This window comes from Thalia democratica, chromosome 1 (genome assembly GCF_965202585.1).
Source record: "Thalia democratica chromosome 1, ktThaDemo2.hap1.1, whole genome shotgun sequence".
NCBI lineage: Eukaryota > Metazoa > Chordata > Thaliacea > Salpida > Salpidae > Thalia > Thalia democratica.
The window spans coordinates 51,776,606-51,800,024 of record NC_139165.1 but is presented as its reverse complement, the minus strand read 5'-3'; the positions used below and the strand labels follow the sequence as shown (position 1 = coordinate 51,800,024).

Here is a 23,419-nt window from a genome sequence, read left to right as displayed (position 1 = left end):
TTGGCCCTTAATTGGAAGCTTAATTGTATACTTAAAATAACTATATAAGAACATAAAAATTTAGACTACAGTGTTGCTACACACTAAAGCTAACTAGACTAGCTCTAATTAAAATGTTTTTAAAAACTTATGCTAAATCAAGCTAGTTTGATTTTTTTAAAACTAAGGCTAGTTGGGATATTTTTCATAAACCCTAGGCTATATTTTGTTATATTGGTTTTTACATAAAATATTTTTTCTTTAAAATTGTTTAAGTTCTGTTATAATTACTTGAGCATTTTTAGATAATTAAGCTTGATTAAAAGTTTTCTTTTGCAGTTTTTAGCTCATCAATGTTCTTAATACTTATTATAACTCTTTGATGTAACTCAGGTTAGTTTTTGGTCACTCAGACTGGCTTTTTTGCATCAAAGAGTGGGAACCCTGTCCAGGATAACTTAGATATAAAAAAATCAAACTCACTCAGGCTAGCTCAAACCATTTTAAAAACTATAGCTGACTCTGGCTTGATATTTTTTATACAAAATTCAGACTAGTTCGAACATTTTTCCAAAATTTCAAGCTAGTTTTTTTCTGAATAAAGTATTTTATTTTTTCTCAATTTTTTTTTCTAAGTAATCAATTTATTATTAGTTTAGTATTTATATAGTTATTTGCCTTAACTAAAAAAGAATGCTCAATTTACTGGGATGTAAAGAGCTTATATAAATAGATTTATGCAAATTTTATATTTTATTTGCGACCGGTTTCGGTGGCAAGAGATTGCAACCTTTTCAAGCAAAAATAAAATATGAAACTTCTTAATAAGTTTAGTATTTATAAATATTTATCCTTTTTTAAACTGATTTTTTTTCAGTTTTTAGCTATAATTGTTTTTTTTTAATTTTATTACTCAGGCCAACTGAGGCTGGCTTGATGTAACTCAGACCAGATTCTGGTAGCCTAGGTTGTTTTTTTGCCTTGAAGAGTGGTGGTTATAGGATCAATAAAATTTTGTATATGGTAATACTAATTTTTTTTATTCATTAATACCCAAGCACCTATACTATTTTTTATAGAACATAGATAGAGTAATCAGTACATATGACCTCATGGTGATTTTTTGATATTTTTGAAATAACTTAACATAAATTGCGTTTAAGCAAAATTTTAACAAGTGATGGAGTTTATTAATTTGATCAAGTAAAAGAAAGACTCAAGCTCATAACTTTTACTTCATCAATAATTTCTTTCATAAGTATAAACAGAAAGTTGAAGTAGAACTAGCAAACTATTTTATATTCTCAGTAATTAAAAACAAAAAATTGAATTGTTTTAGAATTATTAATGATTAAGTTTTACTTTTTGCTATATAAAAAATTATTGTTAACAGTTTTAAATTTAGTTAGCAAATTAACAGTTTACCCTAATAGAACAAATTAAAAAATATATTACTAAGTTAAACTTTTAAGTATATCTTTTATGTTGTTTTGTCAAACTATAAGACAGATGATTTAAGCAAATTAGTCTTTATATAATAAAACGTATAAAAATTCAGGTTGTTAATATTACTTAAAATGAAAGTTTTTGTCAAGAGTGATACTCTTTCTGCACTGAACGTTTCAGCTGATGAGACTGTTGCCTCACTTAAAAACAAACTTGAAGTTTCAGAAGATGCTTCATTGTCTTTTGCTGGACAAGTTCTTAAAAATGAAGTTACCCTCTTGAGTGCTGGAGTTTGTGAATTGTCAACACTTGATGTCACTTGTGAGCTTGTTGGAGGAAAAGTTCATGGTTCTTTGGCTCGTGCTGGTAAAGTGAAAGGTCAAACACCAAAGGTTGAGGCTGGAGAAAAGAAAAAGAAGAAGACTGGTAGAGCAGCCCGCAGACAGCAATACAATAGAAAATTTGTTAATGTTGTTAATACTTTTGGAAAGTCTAGAGGACCTAACTCAAATGCAAAATAATTACATCAAGCATTTTGCTCAAACAATTTGATTGCACTAAATTTTGAACTCAGTAAAATAATATTGTCAATTGTATATTTTGTCGTATATTTATTTATTGAAGACTACTTAGTAGAAATAGAATAATATTAAGGGAAAAGTATAATTATTTTTTGAAATAAGTTAAAATTTTTTGGTGTAAGTATTAACTTAAAACTATAAACTTTTTACATTCATGTTTTTTTAGGTTTAAACAGTTTTTATTAAAAAGCAGTAGAAATGAAAGTTTTTGTCAAGAGTGATACTCTCTCTGCACTGAACGTTTCAGCTGATGAGACTGTTGCCTCACTTAAAAACAAACTTGAAGTTTCAGAAGATGCTTCATTGTCTTTTGCTGGACAAGTTCTTAAAAATGAAGTTACCCTCTTGAGTGCTGGAGTTTGTGAATTGTCAACACTTGATGTCACTTGTGAGCTTGTTGGAGGAAAAGTTCATGGTTCTTTGGCTCGTGCTGGTAAAGTGAAAGGTCAGACACCAAAGGTTGAGGCTGGAGAAAAGAAAAAGAAAAAGACTGGTAGAGCAGCCCGCAGACAGCAATACAATAGAAAATTTGTCAATGTTGTTAATACTTTTGGAAAGTCTAGAGGACCTAACTCAAATGCTAAATAGCTTCAGTAAAAACATTCAAACAAGCCTTGAGAACAATATTTATTTATAAACCTTTGCTGTTTTTCTTAAAAAGCGTTTTTAAAACAAACATTAATTGTATCATAAATAATTTTGTATTTTTGGTGTGTTTTAGGATTTATATATTTAAATTAATAATAATTAAACAAAAATGGCTAAAGTAAAAAAAGCTGGTGATAGAGGTAAAAAAAAACATGGAGTTAAGGTTTCAAATGCATCAACTAACCCAGGTTAGTAGATTATTGAAATGAATGTAATGAGTTGAAATTTTTTTAAATAACAAAATCAATGAATTAAAATTAGTTGTTGTTTATCTAATATTTTTTTAGCAGTCAAACTATTTAATGAACAGTCAAGCTAAAATTATAGTAAAGCAAGTTAAAATAATCATTTGTACAAAAATTTTATAAACTTCATAAAATTTAGAGATGAATAAATACATATGAAAATGTAATGAGACTGATAAACATTTATATTTTAATAAAACTTAGTTATTTTTGTATACTTCATAGAAGTGTTTTCTTAAGTATAGTAATGTCCTTACTGTGTGTAAGTTTATATGTTCCTTGTTGATAAAAAAAGACTTTCAGACCAGTGGTGTTTAATTTTTTAATAAGTGGCTAGTTTTCATGCATAGAATAGTTTTCAAAACTATCGTATTTTCAAAATTAAATCATTGATTCTAGTATTAAATTTCATAGTTTATATAATTATATTGCTTAGAGATAGCGTCAGTTAACATTTTGGTAATAGTTTTATCAAGGTCTTAAATTTTTTTGTGACAAACTAGAAAGAAATCATAAATACTTGCTACTGCAAGAAATTCAGCTGTAAACTAGATCAAAATAATTCAAACTTGTCTCAGAGATTAAAACTTTTTTTTTTACAACCACCATTAGATATTTAAGTCAAACTTTTAATATTACTTAATAAGTTTTAAAAACAATTGATTTAACTTTTTGTATTTTAAAGATCGTCCAAAAGAGTCATCTGCTGGAGGAAATAATAAAAGATCACAAGCCACGATTAAGAGGTTGAACATGTATAGAGGAGGAAAAGCAAGATAGTCAGTTTCTAAAATTATTAAAAAACTATCATGCTATATTGAAAATATCTATGCCTATTCGATACAAATATTAAAATTTTTGTTTAAATCCTTTTAGCAACAGAAAAGGACAAAAAGTAAAAGATGCAGATTATCAATCTGAACTGCCTTCCGGAACACAAGCTAGAGTTGCACCAAATAGAAAATGGTTTGGTAAGTTGAAGTTTGTATATAAAACTATATGAAGTAATTTACTCAATCTAGTCTATTTAACAAATTTTATTATACTTTATAAGAATGTTTTCATTCAATATTTTATGATAATATTTTTTGTTGATGTATGTTTAAAGCTTAAGTATTTATTATAAGGAAACTGAAAAAATATCTTAAATGGTATCCGTGAATTATTTTGAAAATGTAATTTTATTAGTTTAAAAAAGATTAAAGTGGGTGATGATGCACTTTAAACTTTTAAGATATTCATAATTCTATTAAGCGCATAGGGTAGTCAAATATTTTCTTCTTACAGAAATTATCATTGGCGCTTATTTCGAAGTCTAGAAGCTATACTATAGGAAAATTTTCATAGAATAAAAAAAACTTCAATTAACTTTTAAGTTATAAAATATAACAAGTTTTTTAAATAAAATTCTGATACAACGGTATTGAATCAAAAATTTTCAAGGCTAATTTTCTCTGAACTTAGATTTTTTCCCAAAAATATATTTTATCCTTCATTTTTAAATCAATTTAATACAAATTTTCAGGAAATGTTCTTTTCATTATTACAAACAACATGTTCGAAAGGGATTTTTGAAAAAATGCTATAAAAAAATAATGATCAAAAAAAGTGTTTATTTTTTGTTAAAAATAAGTTTTTACAAAATTTATAAAGTCGTTTCCTCAAGTTGGTTTAAATTTATTTAAAACTACTGTAAAGAATTTTTAAAACAAGTGCTTTAAAAACTAAAGGAGGAGATATATTTTTAGTGAAATAGTCTATTTTTGTCCTATTAGTATGCTCCTCCCATAAATAACCTATTGAAAGCTCTAACTTTGATCGCTAATAACTCAAAAGTTACTTTGAATTTTAACAAGTGGTAAAAAATAGCTTATTTAGTTTTGAAAAAAACGAGACTCAATTTAAAAAAAGAAACTGTTTTACCCCGTATGCCCTAAGTTATTTTTATGAAGATTGTTTTTGTAATACCTTTGATGAAAAATTTCTTCCTAAATAATTTTTTGAAAAAAGTCTTTTAAACAATAAAACTTATAATTTGTTGTGCTATGTACTACAAATATATATTTAAAAACATTTTAAAATAAATTTTTATAGTTATTTTACAAAATTTAAGAATGTTATACTTAAAGTTAAAAATCAAAATTGACTTTATTTAAAATAAAATACCAATAGAACATTTTTATGTTTATCAGCAAAAATGTTTAATGAGTTTTATTGCGTGAACTATATAAAAATACAAATTAAAACTGAAAATTATTGTAACAAACTTATGAATAAACATACTTGAGATCATTTTTATTTTAAGTTTTTTTGTTTTAACAAATCCCAAAAAAAGTTTATAAAAAAAGTACTTTAAGGCCATAGGGGGGGTAGGCCATGTTTTTTACAAGTTGATCTTATTTTATAGAGTTTTTACTAAGCTTCAAGTTGCTTTTTACCGTTTTTAAAAATTCGAATTAGTTTTTGAGATATGACCGGCCAAAGTCGGGCCGTATAACAGGTTCCTTATGGGGAAGGAAAAACTAAAACGGCAAAAAAAGACTAATGCATTCAAAATCTATCTCCTCCTTCATTTTTTAAGCAATCTTCTTCAAACTTTCACAGTCTATTCTTTATACAATAACAAAAAAACGTTATTTGTAACTTTAAAAAATTTCAAGAAAAAATACCTTTTTTTTGAAAAAAAAAAATTTTTTTTTTGTAAAAAATCACTTTTTTTTTTTAATTTTTGTCATAAAATTTTTATTTTTTAAAATTATTAAAATTCACAAATAACGTTTTTTTCTCATAATGTAAGGAACATTTCCTGAAAATTTGAAGAAGATTGCTTGAAAAATGAAGGAGAAGATAGATTTTAAAGCCCGTTTTTAAAAACTCCAGAAAAACGGCTTTAAAGTTTTGGTAAACTTTATTTTTTTATATAAATATTTTTATATAACCGGTCATAAAAAAAAAGTTACTTAATATTTTTAAAATCTAAAAAAAGCATCTGAAAGATTATGAAATTTACTATAATATAAGTCTATATGTTATTTTTGGTCAAAAAATGGCTTCTACCCCCCCCTATGGCCTTAATTGTTGATAAAAAGTAAAGTATGTCACCAAGCTAAAATTGTACAGAGCCAATAAAACATTAGGATTTAATTAAGACTGTAAAAAATTCCAATATGTATTAAATAACTAAATGTTAAAGTTCTAAGAAAGATAATTCTATGCCATTTAAAAAATTTAACTTTAAGCTTTACAGCAAGCTGTAAAATTTCACAATCAATAAGTTTATGCATCACTTTTAAACAGTTCTTACTTATAGGAAATACCAGAGTAATTAGTCAGCATAGCTTGCAAACATTTCAAGAAAAAATACAAGAAGTCAAAAACAATCCGTATCAACTTCTTATAAAAAATCACAAGCTTCCAATGTCATTAGTGAAAGCACCTACAACACAAGTAAGATTTTAATACTATACTTTTATATTATTCTATGATAGTTGATAAACTTTAACTATCATTTTTGTATTCAGAAATCTACAGCACAAGACATTTTGCAAACTGAAAGTTATGAGTATACGTTTGGGAAAAAGGCTCAGCGAAAAAAGCCAAAATTACCTTATGGTGATATAGAAGAGCTGTTGCAACGTGTAAGTTCAAATATTTATGTGTTCTAGCTAATATGTTTAAATATTTGACAGCAAAATACTTGTGTATATTTGTATAACTGAAATAAATTAAAATTAAATTGTGTAAGTAAACAGCTTAATAATACCAATTTAGGTAGTAAAGAAAAATGATGAGTATGACGAGGAAAAAGATACAGATATTGTGAGGGAAGACATTGAAGGAACTATGAACCCCATGATGGCCAACTATTTAGGTGCAGGAAAGTCAAAACGAATTTATCAAGAGTTGTACAAAGTGAGATTTTATAGATATTAATCAAAGTTATATATTCAATAGTAATAAGAAGCACTATATTTCAGATAGTTAAGTGACAAAAATACTTTTAAAACAATTTTTCCAGTTAATACTCTTCGCGAATTAATTTATATTTAATTCTGATATTTTACTCAACAATTGAATTTTGTTACCTGAAATTTTTAGTAAAGCGTTAACTGACCAAAATAGTAATTAGACATAGCTTTAATAAATTCTAGCTTAAAATTTGAAATGTGTACAGTAAAAATAAAACTTGTCAACTTTACTAGGTGCTTGACAGTTCAGATGTTGTAATAATGGTCCTAGATGCTAGAGATCCCATGGGTACTAGATGCAGAAATGTTGAAAAATATTTGAGAGAAGAAAAACCACACAAACATCTGATTTTTATTTTGAATAAAAGTGATCTTGTGCCAACTCGCATTACTGTAAGTTTTAATAATAACAAAAGTACTTAACAGTTAGGATAACCTTATATTTTTTAAATTGCTTCAGTTAGAATTTAAATATTGAGTCTATAATTTTTTCGTATTGTTACCTTTTAATCAATATATGAAGTTGTTTTAACAGGATTGTTTTTGGTAAACTAATGAAATTTTCCAAATGATGTATTTTTACTATATTATATGTATTTTATGAAACAATAAAAATATTATAATATTTAATGTTATCAAATCATCCTTAGGTATGTCAATTACATTTTGTGATTTTTTGTCTTTATATTGATGCAAAATATAAAAATAAACTATTATATTTCAAAAAAATTGAATAATTATTTATTTTATACTCATTATATTGTTTGGAGTACTTTTAGTTTCTTCTTCAGCAATCAAGTAGAATCTAAACTGAAACGTTTTAGATTCAGTTTATATACAACCTGTTTGCTGTAAAAGAAACTAAAAGTTTAAATAAAATAAAGACTTTGTATTTTTTTCTCTGTAATTATTATCTTAATAATGACTTTGTAATTATTATCTGTCAACATAACTTTTTTGATATGTTAAAAATCACTAGAGTCTTTCTTTTAACTAATTATAGTTAGTTTTATTAAAGTTTACGGTAAAACTGTTGTAATATGAATATTTAAACATATTTTAAAAACAATATATCAAAGTTTTAAAATATGTTTGGTGACTGAATTTTATTTTTTTTGAAAAATAGTTCATACTTTTCAGAAGCATTATTGTTTGTTTCATTGTATATATTTAGTTTAAGGCCATAGGGGGGGAGGGGGGGTAAACCATGTTTTTTACAAGTTGATCTTATTTTATAGAGTTTTTTCTAAGCTTCAAGATGCTTTTTATCGTTTTATAAAATTTGAATTATTTTTTGAAATATGACCAGTCAAAGTCGGGCCGCATAATAGGTTCCCTATGGGAAGGGGAAACTAAAACCGCGAAAAAAGACTATTTCATTTAAAATCTATCTCCTCCTACATTTTTCAATCAATCTTCTTCAAACTTTCACAGTCTAATCTTTATACAATAACAAAAAAACGTTACTTTGGAATTAAAAAAAAGAATTGTAAAAATATATTTTTTTTGAAAAAAAAAAAAAACACTTTTTTTTTTTTAATTTTTGTAATAAAATTTTTATTTTTTTAAATTATAAAAATTCTAAAGTAACGTTTTTTCCTTTTATTATAAGGAATGTTTCCTGAAAATTTGAAGAAGATTGCTTGAGAAATGAAGGAGGAGATAGATTTTTAGTGAATTTTAAAATTTCTGAGAAAATTGACCCCGAAAAGTTTGCGGTCCATACATTTATATTGGAAAGTTATACAAAAAATTAAATATCTCAAAAGTTAAATGACGTTTTTGAATTCTATAAAAACTGGCTTGTAGTTTGTACTTAAAGCTTTCATATAAAAGCTAAAGTTAATTTTTGTAAAAAAAAAAATTTGGACCCCCCTATGGCCTTAAATTAAAAAAAAACTTGCTTTAATTCACATTAATAGTTTTGCCAATTTCACTTTACTAGTTAAAACATAAATAAGTTTATAAGAACAATTTTTTTAATTGTATATAAAAAAACATAGATAATAACTACAGAATTTTCTAAATTTTATTGTACAAATAGTTTCCAAACTGTTTTTGTGGATTTTTTTAATTATTTTGATCTTAGGGTTTCGTTTAAAATTATTTATTGTGTATAGTTTATTTGTCAAGTTGAATGTGTTATTTTTTAAACAGATTTTGCTTTTCTTTTATTTTGGTTTTAAAAATGTTTATGTTTTGTTAACTTCAAAATTTCAAAGCTGCAAATTTGGGCTGTATTATTATTATTGCAAGTTTATTGTCAATACGATGGACCCAGGCATCAAAACCTAGGCCACTTGAATTGAAACACACATAACGAAAAGATGAAGAATAAAAATAACACAAAAAGTTCATTTCGTTAAAAAAGAACTAATTATAGGTTAAATAAAAAGCCAAATTTTAACACACAGACTTATACTTATTAACTTATTTACGCTTTGATGTACAAGGATTAAACCTGTTTATTTACTCATTTAAGATTTTGTGTCTTCACTTGAAATTAAAGAAAAAGAAGACTACATACGTATTAAAGTGTTATAATGTAATTATTTTTTGAACTTAATATATTTCAAAGTTCTTTTTTGAGCGCACTATCTGAGTCATTTATATAAATTATGTCTTTTACAATATAACATTTATTCAAATATTTATATAAGCATTTATGTTAAAGGTTGCAGTTTTTAGTCGGTTGGATACATTTACTATAAAAAATATTTTGCTGACCAGACGTAAAACAATTTAGCTGTTAGCTTGATTTTGAAAAACTGTTCTTTAAAAGTTAACATTAGGATAATTGCAATAACATATATTTTTTGAAATAAATAACTTTATAGTATTTGCACAAATTTTTTCAAGTTAAAAAAGTATGTTGCAAGCCGTACGTTTCCCACCCCTAGCTTATATGTCATTTGTTATTTAATTGAATAAAAAAATATTATAAACAAACTAACCTGTAAGATAATATTAATGTTGACTCATGTTGAATTAGTATAACTATTATTTTTTAAACTTCGTAAAATCGTTATATAAGTAAGTTGTTACTACTTAACATTTTAATATGTGACTTATTTAGTTCTTAGCTAACAAATTTTAAACTCAAAAATGTCTTTGATTTTTGTTAATTTTGCTTATGCAACTTTTACTTTTGTGTATTACTTAGAGAGGTTTCTGTTAAAATATTTTAGGCATGTAATGAAATGAACCAGAAAAATTACTGAAAGTTTTACATTACAGAAACAATGGGTGGCAATTTTGTCAAAAGAAAGACCGACTCTTGCCTTTCACGCCTCCATCAACAATTCATTTGGAAAAGGAGCTCTTATCAATCTCTTGCGCCAATTTTCAAAGGTTAGATATTGTTTGTTTAATAAAAGAGTTTAAGAAACGAAATTTATTTGTTTATAATATGACAGTTGCATAGTGAGAAGAAAAACATCAGCTGTGGGTTAGTAGGGTACCCAAATGTAGGCAAGTCTGCTATTATCAACACTTTAATGAAAAGACAAACTTGCAAATCTGCTCCTTTGGCTGGGGAAACTAAAGTAAGTTAAATTATTACATTATTTTGTTGTTTTTATTTGTTGGAGTTTGAAGCTTACCTTGTGAAGTTGATTTCATTTTGTAATTGATTCCAAAAAAGCATTTATTTAATTGTCTGTTCTGGAAACTATTTTGTTCAAGTCATATATTAAAAGTATGTATTTGTTATCAGATAACTAACAATTACCTGAGGTATGAAATATGTCAATAAAAACTCTTTAAATTAAAATATTGTTTTACAACAAGCCAAATATAAATATTGAAAGTGCTTTTCAAGTTTTTTTAAGTTTTACTTTAAAACGTTGTACATTTAATTTATCGTTGTTTGCTAACACTACATTTTGAAAACGTTAATAAAGTATAGTAATTAGATAAATGAATTAAATGTGATAATTTTTTTAATGATATATATTTTAAATTTAAGTACTACTTTGGCGTAAGATGCCTAAATTTACAAAGTTGATATATATGCATATAAAGTACATATATTGTAGGTTATATATTTTATTTACAATAATCGTAGGTCTGGCAATATGTTACACTGATGAAAAGGATCAATTTGGTAGATTGTCCTGGAATTGTACAACCATCTGGAGATACTGAAACTGAACTCATTCTTAAAGGAGTGGTTAGTTTTAAGTTAATAAAGTTATTATTTTAATGAGTGTTAACTAAGTTAATATGCACCATTATCAAAACAGGTTCGCGTAGAATATATTAATCAGCCGGAAGAACATATTGCTGAGGTGTTGAGTAGAGTGAAAAAAGAGTACATAATGAGAAAATATCTGATTGAAAGTTGGGATGACCACGAAGACTTTTTGGGAAAAATGGCCAAGAGAACTGGTAAACTTCTTAAAGTGAGAAAACCATTTACTTTCATGAGTAAAAAAATTAATAAACAGTTTTAATTAAAAAAGTTGTTTGTTGTTTTCTAATTATAAATATTAAAAAAAATGTTAAAGTCCTTTTTTTTTTTCAAGGTCTATATGTTAGTTTATTACAAGTTGTTTAAAAAGCTCCTAAAAAAATATTTTAGATTACTTTACTAGTTTTTTCAAACTTGTCAATAGTATTGCTAAAGAAGTTAATATTTTTTTTTCAGAAAGGAGAATTTAACATCAAAGCTTGTGCAAAAAAAATACTCAATGACTGGCAGCGTGGGGAGATACCGTATTACGTGAGACCACCTGATATGAGGGATGGAAGCGATAACATCGCTCAAGTTGTTGAAGAGGTGCAAGAAACTGATGAAACGAAAGCGCCGACTGCTGCCGAACTTGAAACGAAATTAGAACCTGTTCAACAAAACCTTGACGAACTTAAACTTGGATTCACCTTTAAGCTTGACGAGTAAGAATTTTTTAACAACAATTTTTTCTCAATAAAATCATAAAAAACTGATTAAAAAAAATTAATTGGACTGCTAATAACAGAGAAAAAGCGGTTGAAGAGTCGTCAGAAACTAATAATGATGCGGAAGAAAAGGAAGAAGAAACAGATGATGATGAAGTTGATATTTCTGAGAGTTCTGAACCAAAACCAGGTTAGAAATAGTTTTGCATAACCGTCCTCTGTTTTTTCATAAAAGTTTGTTATTCTTACTATTCCATGTTCTATCACTTGCATTATTTTGTATTATTTAGTACTTTTAAAGTTTTATCGATTTAGTTTTGACAAAAGAAGAGCAGTTGGAAAGATATTTAAAGAGAACAGAAAAAAATAGAAAGCAACATAAGCTACAAATGCAAAAGCTTAAAAACAAACACTTGGATGACTTAAACAAGTTTCAACAAAAACGAGAAGAAACTCAAGCTAAATCAGATGAACTAGTCCGTGTACAAGCTGAAAAAAGGAAAAGAAAAAGTTTCAATGAATTAGGTTACTTTTTAAAATAAAATAATATATTTAAAATACTACTAAATACTTTTGATTAAACTAGAACATCAACAAATAGTAGCTCAACTTAATTATAGTCACAAATTTTTTTATATCAAAATAAAAATTTAATGATTCAAAATGTATAGTCTTTAGCCTGCATAAAAGAGTTTGATTATTAAATACGTAAACTTTTTACAGATGATGATGAATCCGATCTTACGGCAAAACAAGTAAGTAAAAGTTCTTTTTTATTATTACTATTATTGTCTTCTTCATGTTTTGTTTTAATTTTCATAAATCATTTTGGTTAAATTATCCATAAAGTTTGTGTAATTAGTGTTTATTTTAACAGAAACGCAAAAAAGCTCGTGATGCCAAACCAAAAAAGACGGGGAGCAGTTTTTACAATGATAATAATATTAAAAACAGAAAAAGAAATAAACACAACCCAAAAGCCGATAGGGAATAACAGTGTTGTCAAAAAACCTGGAGTTTGAAAAAATAAAAATGAAAAACCTGGAGTTTTAAACATTTTTACATGTTAAGTAGTAAAATTTCGATATGACACAAAAAACTATCATATAGATTAGATATTTTTGTCATGATTAAACTTTTTTTTGTTAAAAAACACAGTTAAAGTATATTTTCTGTTTTTTTTGTTATACAATTTTAGACATTTTTTACCTTAAACTTATTTTATACAAAAATACACCTAGAAAATTTACTTTCAAAAACCCGGAAGATAATAAGAAATCCTAGAAAATTTTTCTCAAAAACCTTTGGCAACCGTGGGATAATTTTTTTTTAGTACAATTATTGTCGTATTTAGGAATAAAGTATTTTTTGTGTTTGAATATTTTTTTCTTTATAGTAAGTAGTATATAATAGTATATTGTTTATTGAACGACAAGTAAAAGCCCTCAAAATATTTCGCCCTAAGACCTTGTGCACGAAGAACCTTTCAGTTATCGAGTCGTACACCACGGATACCTTTTAAAGTTTTGTCCGGGATAATTAACTTATAGTTTACTTAAGCATAACGGTCAAGGTAATACTAACATGAGTTGAGTATTATTATATTTCAAACCAAATGCCAACCGAATTTATAAAGAAGTTAGCAAATTGTAGCCAGATCCGGACAGACAAATCAAAATTTCATGCTAAGCTTTAAAAACTTGTGAAAAATAAATATATTTAATACAACAAACATCTAGAAATGTGCACTTTATTAATGTTTACTACAGAGAAGCAGTGGCGTCGCGTGGTCTTTTTGTTAAGGGGGTGCTGCAGATTGACATTGCCAAATAAAAAAAAAAACCCTAGTTTGAAAAACTTAATATAAAAAAATAGCAATATTTTCAGAAAAAAAAGTTGAACATATTTGTTTAATTCAACAACACAACCAAAAAATTAAATACAAAAAAGAACACGCATCTCATACCTTTGTATATCATGACCGTTTCTTAGCAACTATTGTTACTTTTATTTATGTCCATGTAAGTTTCTGTATTTGCACAATTATTTATTTACTAACTTAATTTTTAAATTGTCCAGCTAGTGATTAAAAAAACATGCAAGAAACTTAAAAAACAGCAGGTTGCCCCTGCTTGAATTGTTCCTGCTGAGTTTTCCCTGCTCGAGTTTATTCCTTCTCGACTTTTCACTGCTCGAGTTTATTCCTTCTCGACTTTTCACTGCTCTAGTTTATTCCTTCTCGACTTTTCACTGCTCGAGTTGCCTCTGCTTAAGTATACCCTTGAGTTTAACTTGTCTTATTTTTCTCGCTTCGTAGTAAATTTTACAACGATCATGATTTAATTCACATAGAGCAGCAAGTTCAGGTAGCTCCAAAATTCAGTTTTTCAACATTTTTGTACAAAAACTAAACATTTAAGATGCAGCTGACACAGTTTGAGTTTGCAGCTCCAATTTTACGAACATTTTGAACATCAAATATAAAACTTTGAAAAAAAACAATTTGGCAGAGAAATTAACGACGGTCATGTACACATTTGGTTGTATTTTTTGTACAACTTCATGATAAAATAACTTTTTTATTATATTAAATTAATATAAAAAATTTTATAACATTTTAAAGCCAATTCCTCAGCTTTAAAACAAAGTTACTTTGACTTAGTTTGGAGTCGTATAGCTGAAGCAGAGGCCCATTTAAAGCAGCATGTTAAAAGGCTTAAACTATAAAAAAAAAATTAGCATAATTTTTTATTTTTTTTAGGTGGAGCTACAGCGTACAAATATTTATACTTAAAATAGTACGTTGATGTTGTAAATTATTTGAGGTTGAACAATACAAATGCTCATAATTTATCATGAGACAAATTAGATTTTATTAATTAGATTATTATAAAAAATTGACGATGTTTCACTCATATTTTAGTACGATTTATGTATCAACTGATTAGATCTCTTAAAAATAACTTTAGGAGTAAAACGTAATATTTATAATAACCTGCAGAACTTCAATTAATACAAACCTAAATACTACCTAATTTATGAAAAACACAACCACTTTATTGTACGACTAAAAAGTTCGTTGTAAGAACCTAGTTTACAAAAAAACCCTGAGGTTACCGAAACATACACCACAGATGCAGTTTAATGTATTGTCCAGGACTAATATCCCACACTTATATTTGATAAAACTAGTTAGTAAGTAAAACAAAGAATCTAATTAAACAAAAATACATTAATGAAAAGTAAACGAAAATATAAGCTCCTAAAATGTGGATACAAAACTGCCAGTTTTTCTGATATTTAAAGATTTTTTTTCTGTTGCATTTTGCAATAGTCATCCTTTTTAGCCTGTATACTATTTTTATCCGTTAGTCACTTTTTAATCCATTAAAATATTTCTGCAAATATAGTTTTTTTTTGCTTAAATACATACATCTATATATACTAGTTTATAAATTACATTAAAGTTTTTACCTTTTTTCATTATTGCATTTTTTCCTTTTCTTTGATACATCCCATCAGCTTCCAGGCAAAAAAAAACCGTAATAAACACAACTATCTGTTTTTTGAATTTTTACAACTTACTTTGTGTATAATAATAGTCCCATTAAACAAGTTTAAAACCACTTGATGCAGCAAGTTTATAAAAAACAGTTGGTTTGGATTTTCGTTCATACCATAAAACATCTAGTTTTAAAAGAAACACATTTCGGAGTGAAATGCTTCTTTAAGACGTATTTTTTCTGATCATAGCTTTATAGTCTCATTTAATTAGACATTTGCCATCGAACGGACAATTGAATTTCATCTTACAATTACATGTATTATTTGGAGTTTTCATGTTTTCACGTTTTTCTAAATTACGTAGCGCGCGAAATACTTCAAATAATCTGGGCCGCCGACTGTAAGTGTTGCTCATCTAAAAATTACTGAACTCAAGCTCTTAATTAACTTAAATTGTATTTTTAGCAGTAAAGGAGCCACCAGGGGGCCATGAGGTCATAATTTGAAACTTAAAGTAGATGTTATGGAGTTGCTGACGAACAGCAAAAAAAAAGGTCTTAGGTGTTTATTATGGTAGTTTTTAAGTAATCTTGGTACAAGGGGACCATTTGAAAAATAGCTTGGAAACCCTGAGCTAGACTAAAAAAGTAATTGAATAAATTTTTTATAAAATTGTAAATTGAAAAATTTTCAAAGTTTAGTCGCCCGCTGGTTGAATAGAAATAAGTAATTATGGTTTTCAAAGTATATTAGTGTTATTTAAAGTGATTATTTCCCTTACATTTGGATTTTTTATTTCCAAAATTAAATCTGTAGTATGAAAATTATAATGCTGCTAAATAACAAGTTTTTGATAGGTTTATGTGTGTTCAAGTTTTACGAAATTAAGTTGTATGATTTATAAAAGACTACTTTGTTAATCTTAACCATAAAAGACTTTATAGCATTGTTATATTTTTGAAAAGAGTAGTATCTTAAAAAATAAATTAGTTACATTATTTAATTTATGTTTGTATTTTATTATTGATATATTTATGTCATGTCAACCTAAAAATTAAAATAAGCTAAGCTCGGATAATAGCTAAAAAAATAAACACTGCGAAACTATACTAGTAAAGTAAACTTATGGTACTTGATACAAATATTACACATAAACGATTTTTAAGTCTTGCAGAACATTTTTTTACAAAAAAATATTTATTATAACCTCAATTTAAAAGTTCGTTTACGAGTCTGTCTTAGTAAGAAAAGCAACACATGATACTTTTCAAAGTTCAAATTAAGTCAAAGTTTCAATAAAATTTACAAGAGTACTGTAACTCATATGACACTAAATTAATTTTAAAGGAATTAACTATTAAATTTTAAACACGATCTTTTTTTTTATTAGAACAGCTGATTTTAAAAAATAGTAAAAATACAACAATTCATTTTGATATTTATTATACTTAAGTATATTCTAAAAGCAATGTGTTGTAATGATTTATATTGCGTAAATATAATGATTGCTATAGTTTTCAATAAGTTTATTGTAAAAAATTTTATAAAATAATTTCATTTATTAATTTCTTCATTCAGTACAAAACTATGACAAAACTGTTTTAACTATATGTTCGTCCTAATTTGTATTTTAACACTCCACTTTGGTAAACCTATTTAAAAAAATATTAACAAAGCTGAGAAAGTACAACGGAAATTTACATGTTTAATATGCAATCCACGAATTTATCTAAAATATCAACAAAGGTTAACTAAACTTGGCTTAAAGTCTCAGGAGTTTTATCTGTTTATTTTTAATGTTAAGTGTTAACAAAAAGCGTTTTTTGATATCTTTTTTTTTATTTTGTCAAAAAATGGATCAAGTGAAAATAAAAAGAAATTAACATATAAAACGATTTAAAAAATAGCCAGTAGCAAAATTATATTTTCACAGAATAAACTACCACAAAATGTATTTTTTTTGCTAGAGGGTAAAGTATTTGCGTTCAAAACTAAAAAAACGTAATTTTAAGTAGATAGCATAGCTGTTAGTAAAACTCAATAAAACAAACGAAAAATATCATAATAGTAGTAGTTAAGAATACTTTTTTAAATTACCTTTATTTGGATAACTAGTGTTAATAATTATAAACTATTATTAGTAATTAAATTTTTCCTACGCAGTACGTTTTCTAAAAATTTTTAACAACATTTAAAAATTTTGTTTGTTTAAAGTTTAGAGCCTCTAAATATTTTTGACTAGTTAACCTAAAGTTTTTTTGACTTTTTAAATTATGTATTTTATTAGTATTTTAATTAATTTCCGTTTTATTTAAAATAGTTTGCTCTTTTATGTATACAAATATTTTAATTCTTTTTAATTTAATAAAAACTTACATTTCGTGAGTTGGTTTTTGGTTATTTGGTCCTATTTGTTTTTATCTAATTTGTATAAATTATAAAATTACAAATCCATTTGATGAGAACTGCTAAGTTCCCATCCGCTTAATTCCCACTCGATCATATCCTAGAACCGCTTACCGAACAAGTGTAAGGGTTAGGGGTAACAGTGGTAGTAAAAATAAAACAAACAAATAAAGAACGAATATAATAAATTTTTGGGTAGGAGTTGTGCGCGGGTGGGAATTGTTAGTAAACCCTATTTGGTTGTAAACACCCACTTTAATTTAGTAAATTTCGCAGATATTCAAAATTAGATACTCGTGTATTTTGAATAGATTGTTTGCCAAATTTTAAATTAATGTTACGCATTTAAAATTCTTTTTTTTTTTAATTTTAAACAATTTCTCTGGGTTCATAAATATAACACTTTTGATTCAGATTAAAAATAAACTTTGTATAAGTATTTTTATAATGACTGTAAAGTTCAACTTATGTTTTATGTGTTAATTCTTTATAAAAGTAATTACATTTTCAATAAAATTAATGAATCTTAAAATTCTTAATCGATTTAAACGAAAATAGGCTTAAACAATTTCTCTTGCTTTGTAGACATCATACTTTCTATTTAGATTAAACAAGAACACCAGAAACAAATTACTGATCTTAAAATCTAACTAATTTTTTATGCGTTTATTCTATTTAAAAGTAAACACTTTTCCAATAAATTTTATAAAGCTTTCAGTTAAAGACTATTTATAACAAAAAGCAACTAAAACATTTTCTTGTTTTGTAGATGTCACGTTTCTTTTCGGTTAAATAATAACATTTAAAAAATTTGTCTATACGAACTTTTAATCAAATTAATTTCCTACTGTTATCGAAAGTCGGGTGCTATTCTGTTCCTTAAAGATTTCACTCTGATTTTTTAGAAACGTGTTTATTTTTATACAGAATAAACACGTTAAAATCTACTTAAACTTTTAGGTCAAATTTTTTTCATATGTTTTGTTTAAATTTGTTATCTATAAGGCAAGACGAATTATTTAAGATGTTTTTTGTGTGTTTTACAAAACTTTGTGAAAAATTGTTCAATATAGACGAATGTTTGATTTTGAATATCTGCGAAGATTCATCTTCCTTAGATTTGTTTGAGAGTACAATATATTGTTTATTTAACAAAAAAAAAGCGCTCAAAATAAATGGTCCTAGGGTCTGGTGTACGAAGAACCTTTCGGTTATCGAGTCGTACACCACCTGGATATAGTTTAACGTCTTGTCCAGGACAAACGCTTTTTAATTTACTACAATTATACAGTAGATATTTCTTCAGAAAATTTTTTTACTGATTTTTTTCATTTCATATATCAAAAGCTTTAAAAATAAAAACATCATGTAAACTATCTTTAACGATTTTAGAAAATTGAAGAAAACTCTGACTGAAACACATTTTCATTTTCTCAAAAATTTAAATTGTAGAATAATATAATCTTTGTTACGAACTTAAACACTTAGTATCATATAAGCAAAGCAGATTTTTTGTATCTTTAAGCATACTCATACTTTACATAATAAAAGAAAGAATTGTGTAGTATCTAAGGAAAATCATCATAACCAAATTAACTTTAAATAAAAACAATTTCTAAATTATTCAAACTGTTTAATTTTAAAACTAACAATGTTGACACTAGAAATTAAATTTTAGTTTGATGTTTACTCCATATTAAATGGTAAGAGAAAATCTTCTTTGTTTTTTTAACTACATTTAATGAAGAAAAATTTTTAATGATTAATTTTAATATTTAAATTTAATAAATTCTCAAACTAACAACTTTTATCTAATTTAAAACGCTCAAAAACATGAAACAAAAAACAACATTATTTTAAAAACAATAAAACGAACATAACTGTAAAATTTAACAGATATAACTGTTTCCATGTGCTGGAAAAATACTAAAGATACTCATAATAATTATTTGGTAAGCTTTAACTCATATACCTTTTTTCCTTTATTTTCACAAATCATACTCAATACTTCTCATGATTTTTAAAGCACAGTATATTTTAAAAACATAATAGATATTTATGTGTATAGCTACTTTGTCTATTGCGTTTAGGATTTCAACAACTTTAGTTGTCTTATTTAGCGATTAAGTTTAAAAATATTTATAAGTTTGAGTTTTCCTCTAAACTTTGGGTTTACTATACTTTGTTACCTTCTAAAAATATTGATGCTTCATATCTTTGCTTTAGTGTTATTATTTTACGAGTTATGACTAGCAAGCACCTGAAAATATTGTATTTTAATAAAAAAAAAAAAAAAGAATTCAAATTTAGATTCTTAAATTAAATATTTATTATATTGTTATTATTAAAACACAACTTTAAATTACTATGGTAACTGAACTTTGTGTACTCTTTACTTTGTAGATAACAATAAAAGTTCTCGAATTGAATATAAGGAGAATTATCAATTCAAAATTTTGTTTACAATGCAATGTTTCACTTGCTTGAACTTGATCAAACGAGATCATCAGTTGAATAAAATCTTATTCAAATCAAACTTAAACAAAAATATACTAGTAACTGAACTTTAACAAAAACATACACTAAAACTATACTACTAAACTTGCTAAATTAAGTTAATGGAAATATGGAAACCTTCTAAGACTTACAAACTGACCTTGAACTTAAATTATTTTTTTCAAAGAACGATTTGAAAGCTTTTGGACTCAACAAAAACTAAGGCAAAAGTATCCAATCATTTGAAAGAAATTTAGATTGTTGTTTATAGTTTTTCCTTCTAGCTATGTTGTTAAGAAAGCTTTCAGTTAAGTTATCAACATCTTGAGCAGCAAATCTAATCTAGATATTTGTAAAGTAGGCTTTATTTTACTGATTAAGAATCAGATTAGTGAAACTTGCAAGCAGTCATGAACCTCATCCTTCACATTTTATTACACTTCAGTAGCAGATATTATTTTATGAAAGTTTTTTTCATTTTATTTGATCTTTAAAAATACTTCTTTTTTAATCTGGTTTGTATTGTACTTAAGTGGTCTTTTTATAATAAAAAATTTATTAAGTGATTTATTCTACAACAGGTTTGCATAATGTCTAATAAATATTATTTACGGTAGACTTCCTCTTGAGTTCGCACTTTTTACTCAAAAAAAAGTACACATTTATATTTTCTTAAATTTTACTTAAATAAAGTCTATTACTAACTAAGTATTAATAAAACAAAAAGTACATAATATTTAATAACTTATATAGATCTTTTTTTTAATGAATGTTTGTTTTATGTTTTAGTCGATTTTTTATTTATTCATAACGCTATTGCATATAACATATTTAAATTTATCATTTTGTAAAAAAAATGGTAATAATTATTGAGTTGCACTTTTTGATTTTGTTCAAAGTGCAAACTCAAGCGGAAGTCTACTGCATTTAATAAATGGTTTATGTTTTAAATTTGATATAAATTTTGTTTTGACCTGGTTAATTTTGTAGTTTATATTTGTCGTTTTACATTACACTAAAATTTTTTATAGCATAGTAATTAAAGTATTGGTTTGAAAGAAATTAATTTGACATATTTTTGTTGTTACTTGTTTAATCTGTATAAATAAAAAAAATCTTGATAACCATTAAACTTATTTTTCCAATTTTTTTTTTTGGTTTTAAAAGAGTATAGATTTTAGGTCTCTATATGAAGGACTTTAAATTTTTCATTGAAAAGATTCTTAAACTCAATTTTATTTTCTAACTGTTTATTATTTTTTAAATATATATATTAAGGAATTTTAAACTATTAATACAACTGTTTTTTGTTTTATCTTAATTTTTAATATATTAGCAATTAGAATGTGTTGTTTATTTTAAAAATTCAACGTTAACTTTTAGTTTTTCACTATTTTCTTCTGGTAAATCATTATAGGATAAAAACTAAAGAAAAAATAAGTTTAAACAGTATTAAATTAAATAAGCCATCAAAAAGACTGCTACAGTTACAAAACAAAATTTTAATCTAATTAAAAGAATTTTTTAATTGATTACTTCCTGTTCACATAATTAACTGTAATGCATTTAATTTTTTTTTAATTTAAATTAAAAAAAACATGTTAAAATCAAGGTTTAGTTTCCTAAAAGTTTTTCCAAGTCAAATACTATTTAATGGTATTCTACTACAAAACATATAGTTTAGAAGTTTTAAATTAAAGTTTTAACTTTATAACTAACTTGCTTATAATATATCTTAGCATTGAAATTTATAATTTTACTACATTAACTGAAGCTGTTAATGAAACTGCTTTTCATGTGAGATAATCAACCAGTCGGTCAAACTTCCTCAAACTAGATCAGAAATTATGTTTTAATATTTATTTTATTATGTGTAAAATAAACTGTTCATTCTTTTATAGTTTTTTAATCTCTGGTATAGTAATTTTAAAATATGCCTATTTATAAAATATTTAAAGTATTTTGTGCGGCTTAAATAAGTTACTTAGTATTAACTTCTAAATGTCCGAAATCCGTTATATGAGAGATTATTATAATGTCAGGTTTCAATTAAGATTTCAGATGGGTAACGTACCGATAAGATCCAGTCAAATTTCGACCAGCTAAGTAACTTGAAAACTACTTCTGCAAAATAAACATACTTTAGTTTTTTGATACTTAATATTTTGAAATACACTTTTAATTTGGTTTTCAGTTCACAATAGTATTTCTTAGATCACAATAACATTAAATAATTTTATTACAATTTTGCTCAAGTTTTCTAATTTTCTTATATGTTACTTTCTTAAAATATGCAGCCCGCAATTACATTTTTTTAACGAGTTGAAACTAAAAAAGATTTTTAACTAAGTATAAATTGCTGACTACAAAGTTGTCCACCACTAACTAAAAGTTTCATTAGGTTCAAAACAACTCATATTTAAAAAGAATTGATTACTGATTACTCAAAGCTTTGTAAAAATTAAGTATTTTAATACACTTTACTGGGCTTATAAGAAAACAACTGTAACTTATTTTCTCAAGCCCTGTAAACTACTTTGAATACAGCCCAAAAGTGCGTGCATAAGAAGTACCAGACTAAATTACATTTTGAACACAACTTTATTGGCTCTAAAGTTTATATTCAAGAGAAAAACTACTTTGAAAAATCGTGGGGGGCGATTAATTTTCAAATTTCTGAAAAGGGGGCGATTTAGTAAATGAGTTTGGAAACGCTGATCTAAATACAAAGTTTAAAAGATAAAACTTAAAAGTTGAATTGTAAACACCGATGTTTGAAAATAAAGGACACATCAGCAGAAAAGTACTACAATATGATTTATTTGAAAAACAATTTTCTGATATTAATTTTCACTACTGTACTTATGTTTAGCTTACGGAATGCTAATTAAAAGTTTATGTAGAGTTACTACCTTAATATTTAATTAATACATTTAGATTATTAATTTTTTATCTTATTCTGTAATGAGAACATTTTTATTAAACCGTACTGCCACCAAGTACCGATTATTTCGATTAAGTTTAGTGATTTAGGGACTTTTGAAAAACTACTGAGGTTAATTTAGTTTTCCTTTAAACACTGCTTTCAAAATCAAAGTATATATTTTATAGTTTTAAAGTTAAATAAATAAATACTGCGGTTACAACTACTTATCTAATACTGGTTTTAAGCTTAACTATAACTAGTTTTTAGTTAACAAGGAATATGTTTTTTGTTCAAAGAGTAGCAATACCATGAAGCAGTTAT

At 25.6% G+C, this 23,419-nt stretch overlaps 3 protein-coding genes across 3 annotated transcripts; all 3 read left to right on the top strand.

Moving 5' to 3' along the window:
* The first annotated feature begins 1,541 nt into the window (after positions 1-1,541).
* LOC145833030 (ubiquitin-like FUBI-ribosomal protein eS30 fusion protein) lies at positions 1,542-2,172 on the top strand. Its single transcript, XM_082940235.1, has one exon. The coding sequence runs from the start codon at positions 1,557-1,559 to the stop codon at positions 1,944-1,946; it is 390 nt and encodes a 129-aa protein (XP_082796361.1). The 5' UTR covers positions 1,542-1,556; the 3' UTR covers positions 1,947-2,172.
* On the top strand, positions 2,160-2,727 carry LOC145833020 (ubiquitin-like FUBI-ribosomal protein eS30 fusion protein). The gene has a single exon (XM_082940226.1). The coding sequence runs from the start codon at positions 2,205-2,207 to the stop codon at positions 2,592-2,594; it is 390 nt and encodes a 129-aa protein (XP_082796352.1). The 5' UTR covers positions 2,160-2,204; the 3' UTR covers positions 2,595-2,727.
* Positions 2,700-13,145, top strand: LOC145831807 (uncharacterized). The gene is made up of 16 exons (XM_082939185.1): positions 2,700-2,842; positions 3,585-3,678; positions 3,776-3,870; positions 6,210-6,346; positions 6,421-6,537; positions 6,671-6,811; positions 7,102-7,260; positions 10,105-10,218; positions 10,284-10,412; positions 10,934-11,038; positions 11,112-11,270; positions 11,516-11,763; positions 11,847-11,956; positions 12,082-12,291; positions 12,490-12,521; positions 12,644-13,145. The coding sequence occupies exons 1-16, from the start codon at positions 2,764-2,766 to the stop codon at positions 12,758-12,760; spliced, it is 2,046 nt and encodes a 681-aa protein (XP_082795311.1). The 5' UTR covers positions 2,700-2,763; the 3' UTR covers positions 12,761-13,145.
* Positions 13,146-23,419: the final 10,274 nt, after the last annotated feature.

Excerpts from the sequence above, each read along its gene's own strand:
- LOC145833030 (XM_082940235.1), top strand. The coding sequence starts at position 1,557 with ATGAAAGTTTTTGTCAAGAGTGATACTCTTTCTGCACTGAACGTTTCA.
- LOC145833020 (XM_082940226.1), top strand. The coding sequence starts at position 2,205 with ATGAAAGTTTTTGTCAAGAGTGATACTCTCTCTGCACTGAACGTTTCA.
- LOC145831807 (XM_082939185.1), top strand. The coding sequence starts at position 2,764 with ATGGCTAAAGTAAAAAAAGCTGGTGATAGAGGTAAAAAAAAACATGGA. Across the intron at positions 10,413-10,933 it reads CTTTGGCTGGGGAAACTAAA|GTCTGGCAATATGTTACACT; the intron begins GTAAGTTAAATT and ends CAATAATCGTAG. Across the intron at positions 11,764-11,846 it reads TTCACCTTTAAGCTTGACGA|AGAAAAAGCGGTTGAAGAGT; the intron begins GTAAGAATTTTT and ends TGCTAATAACAG.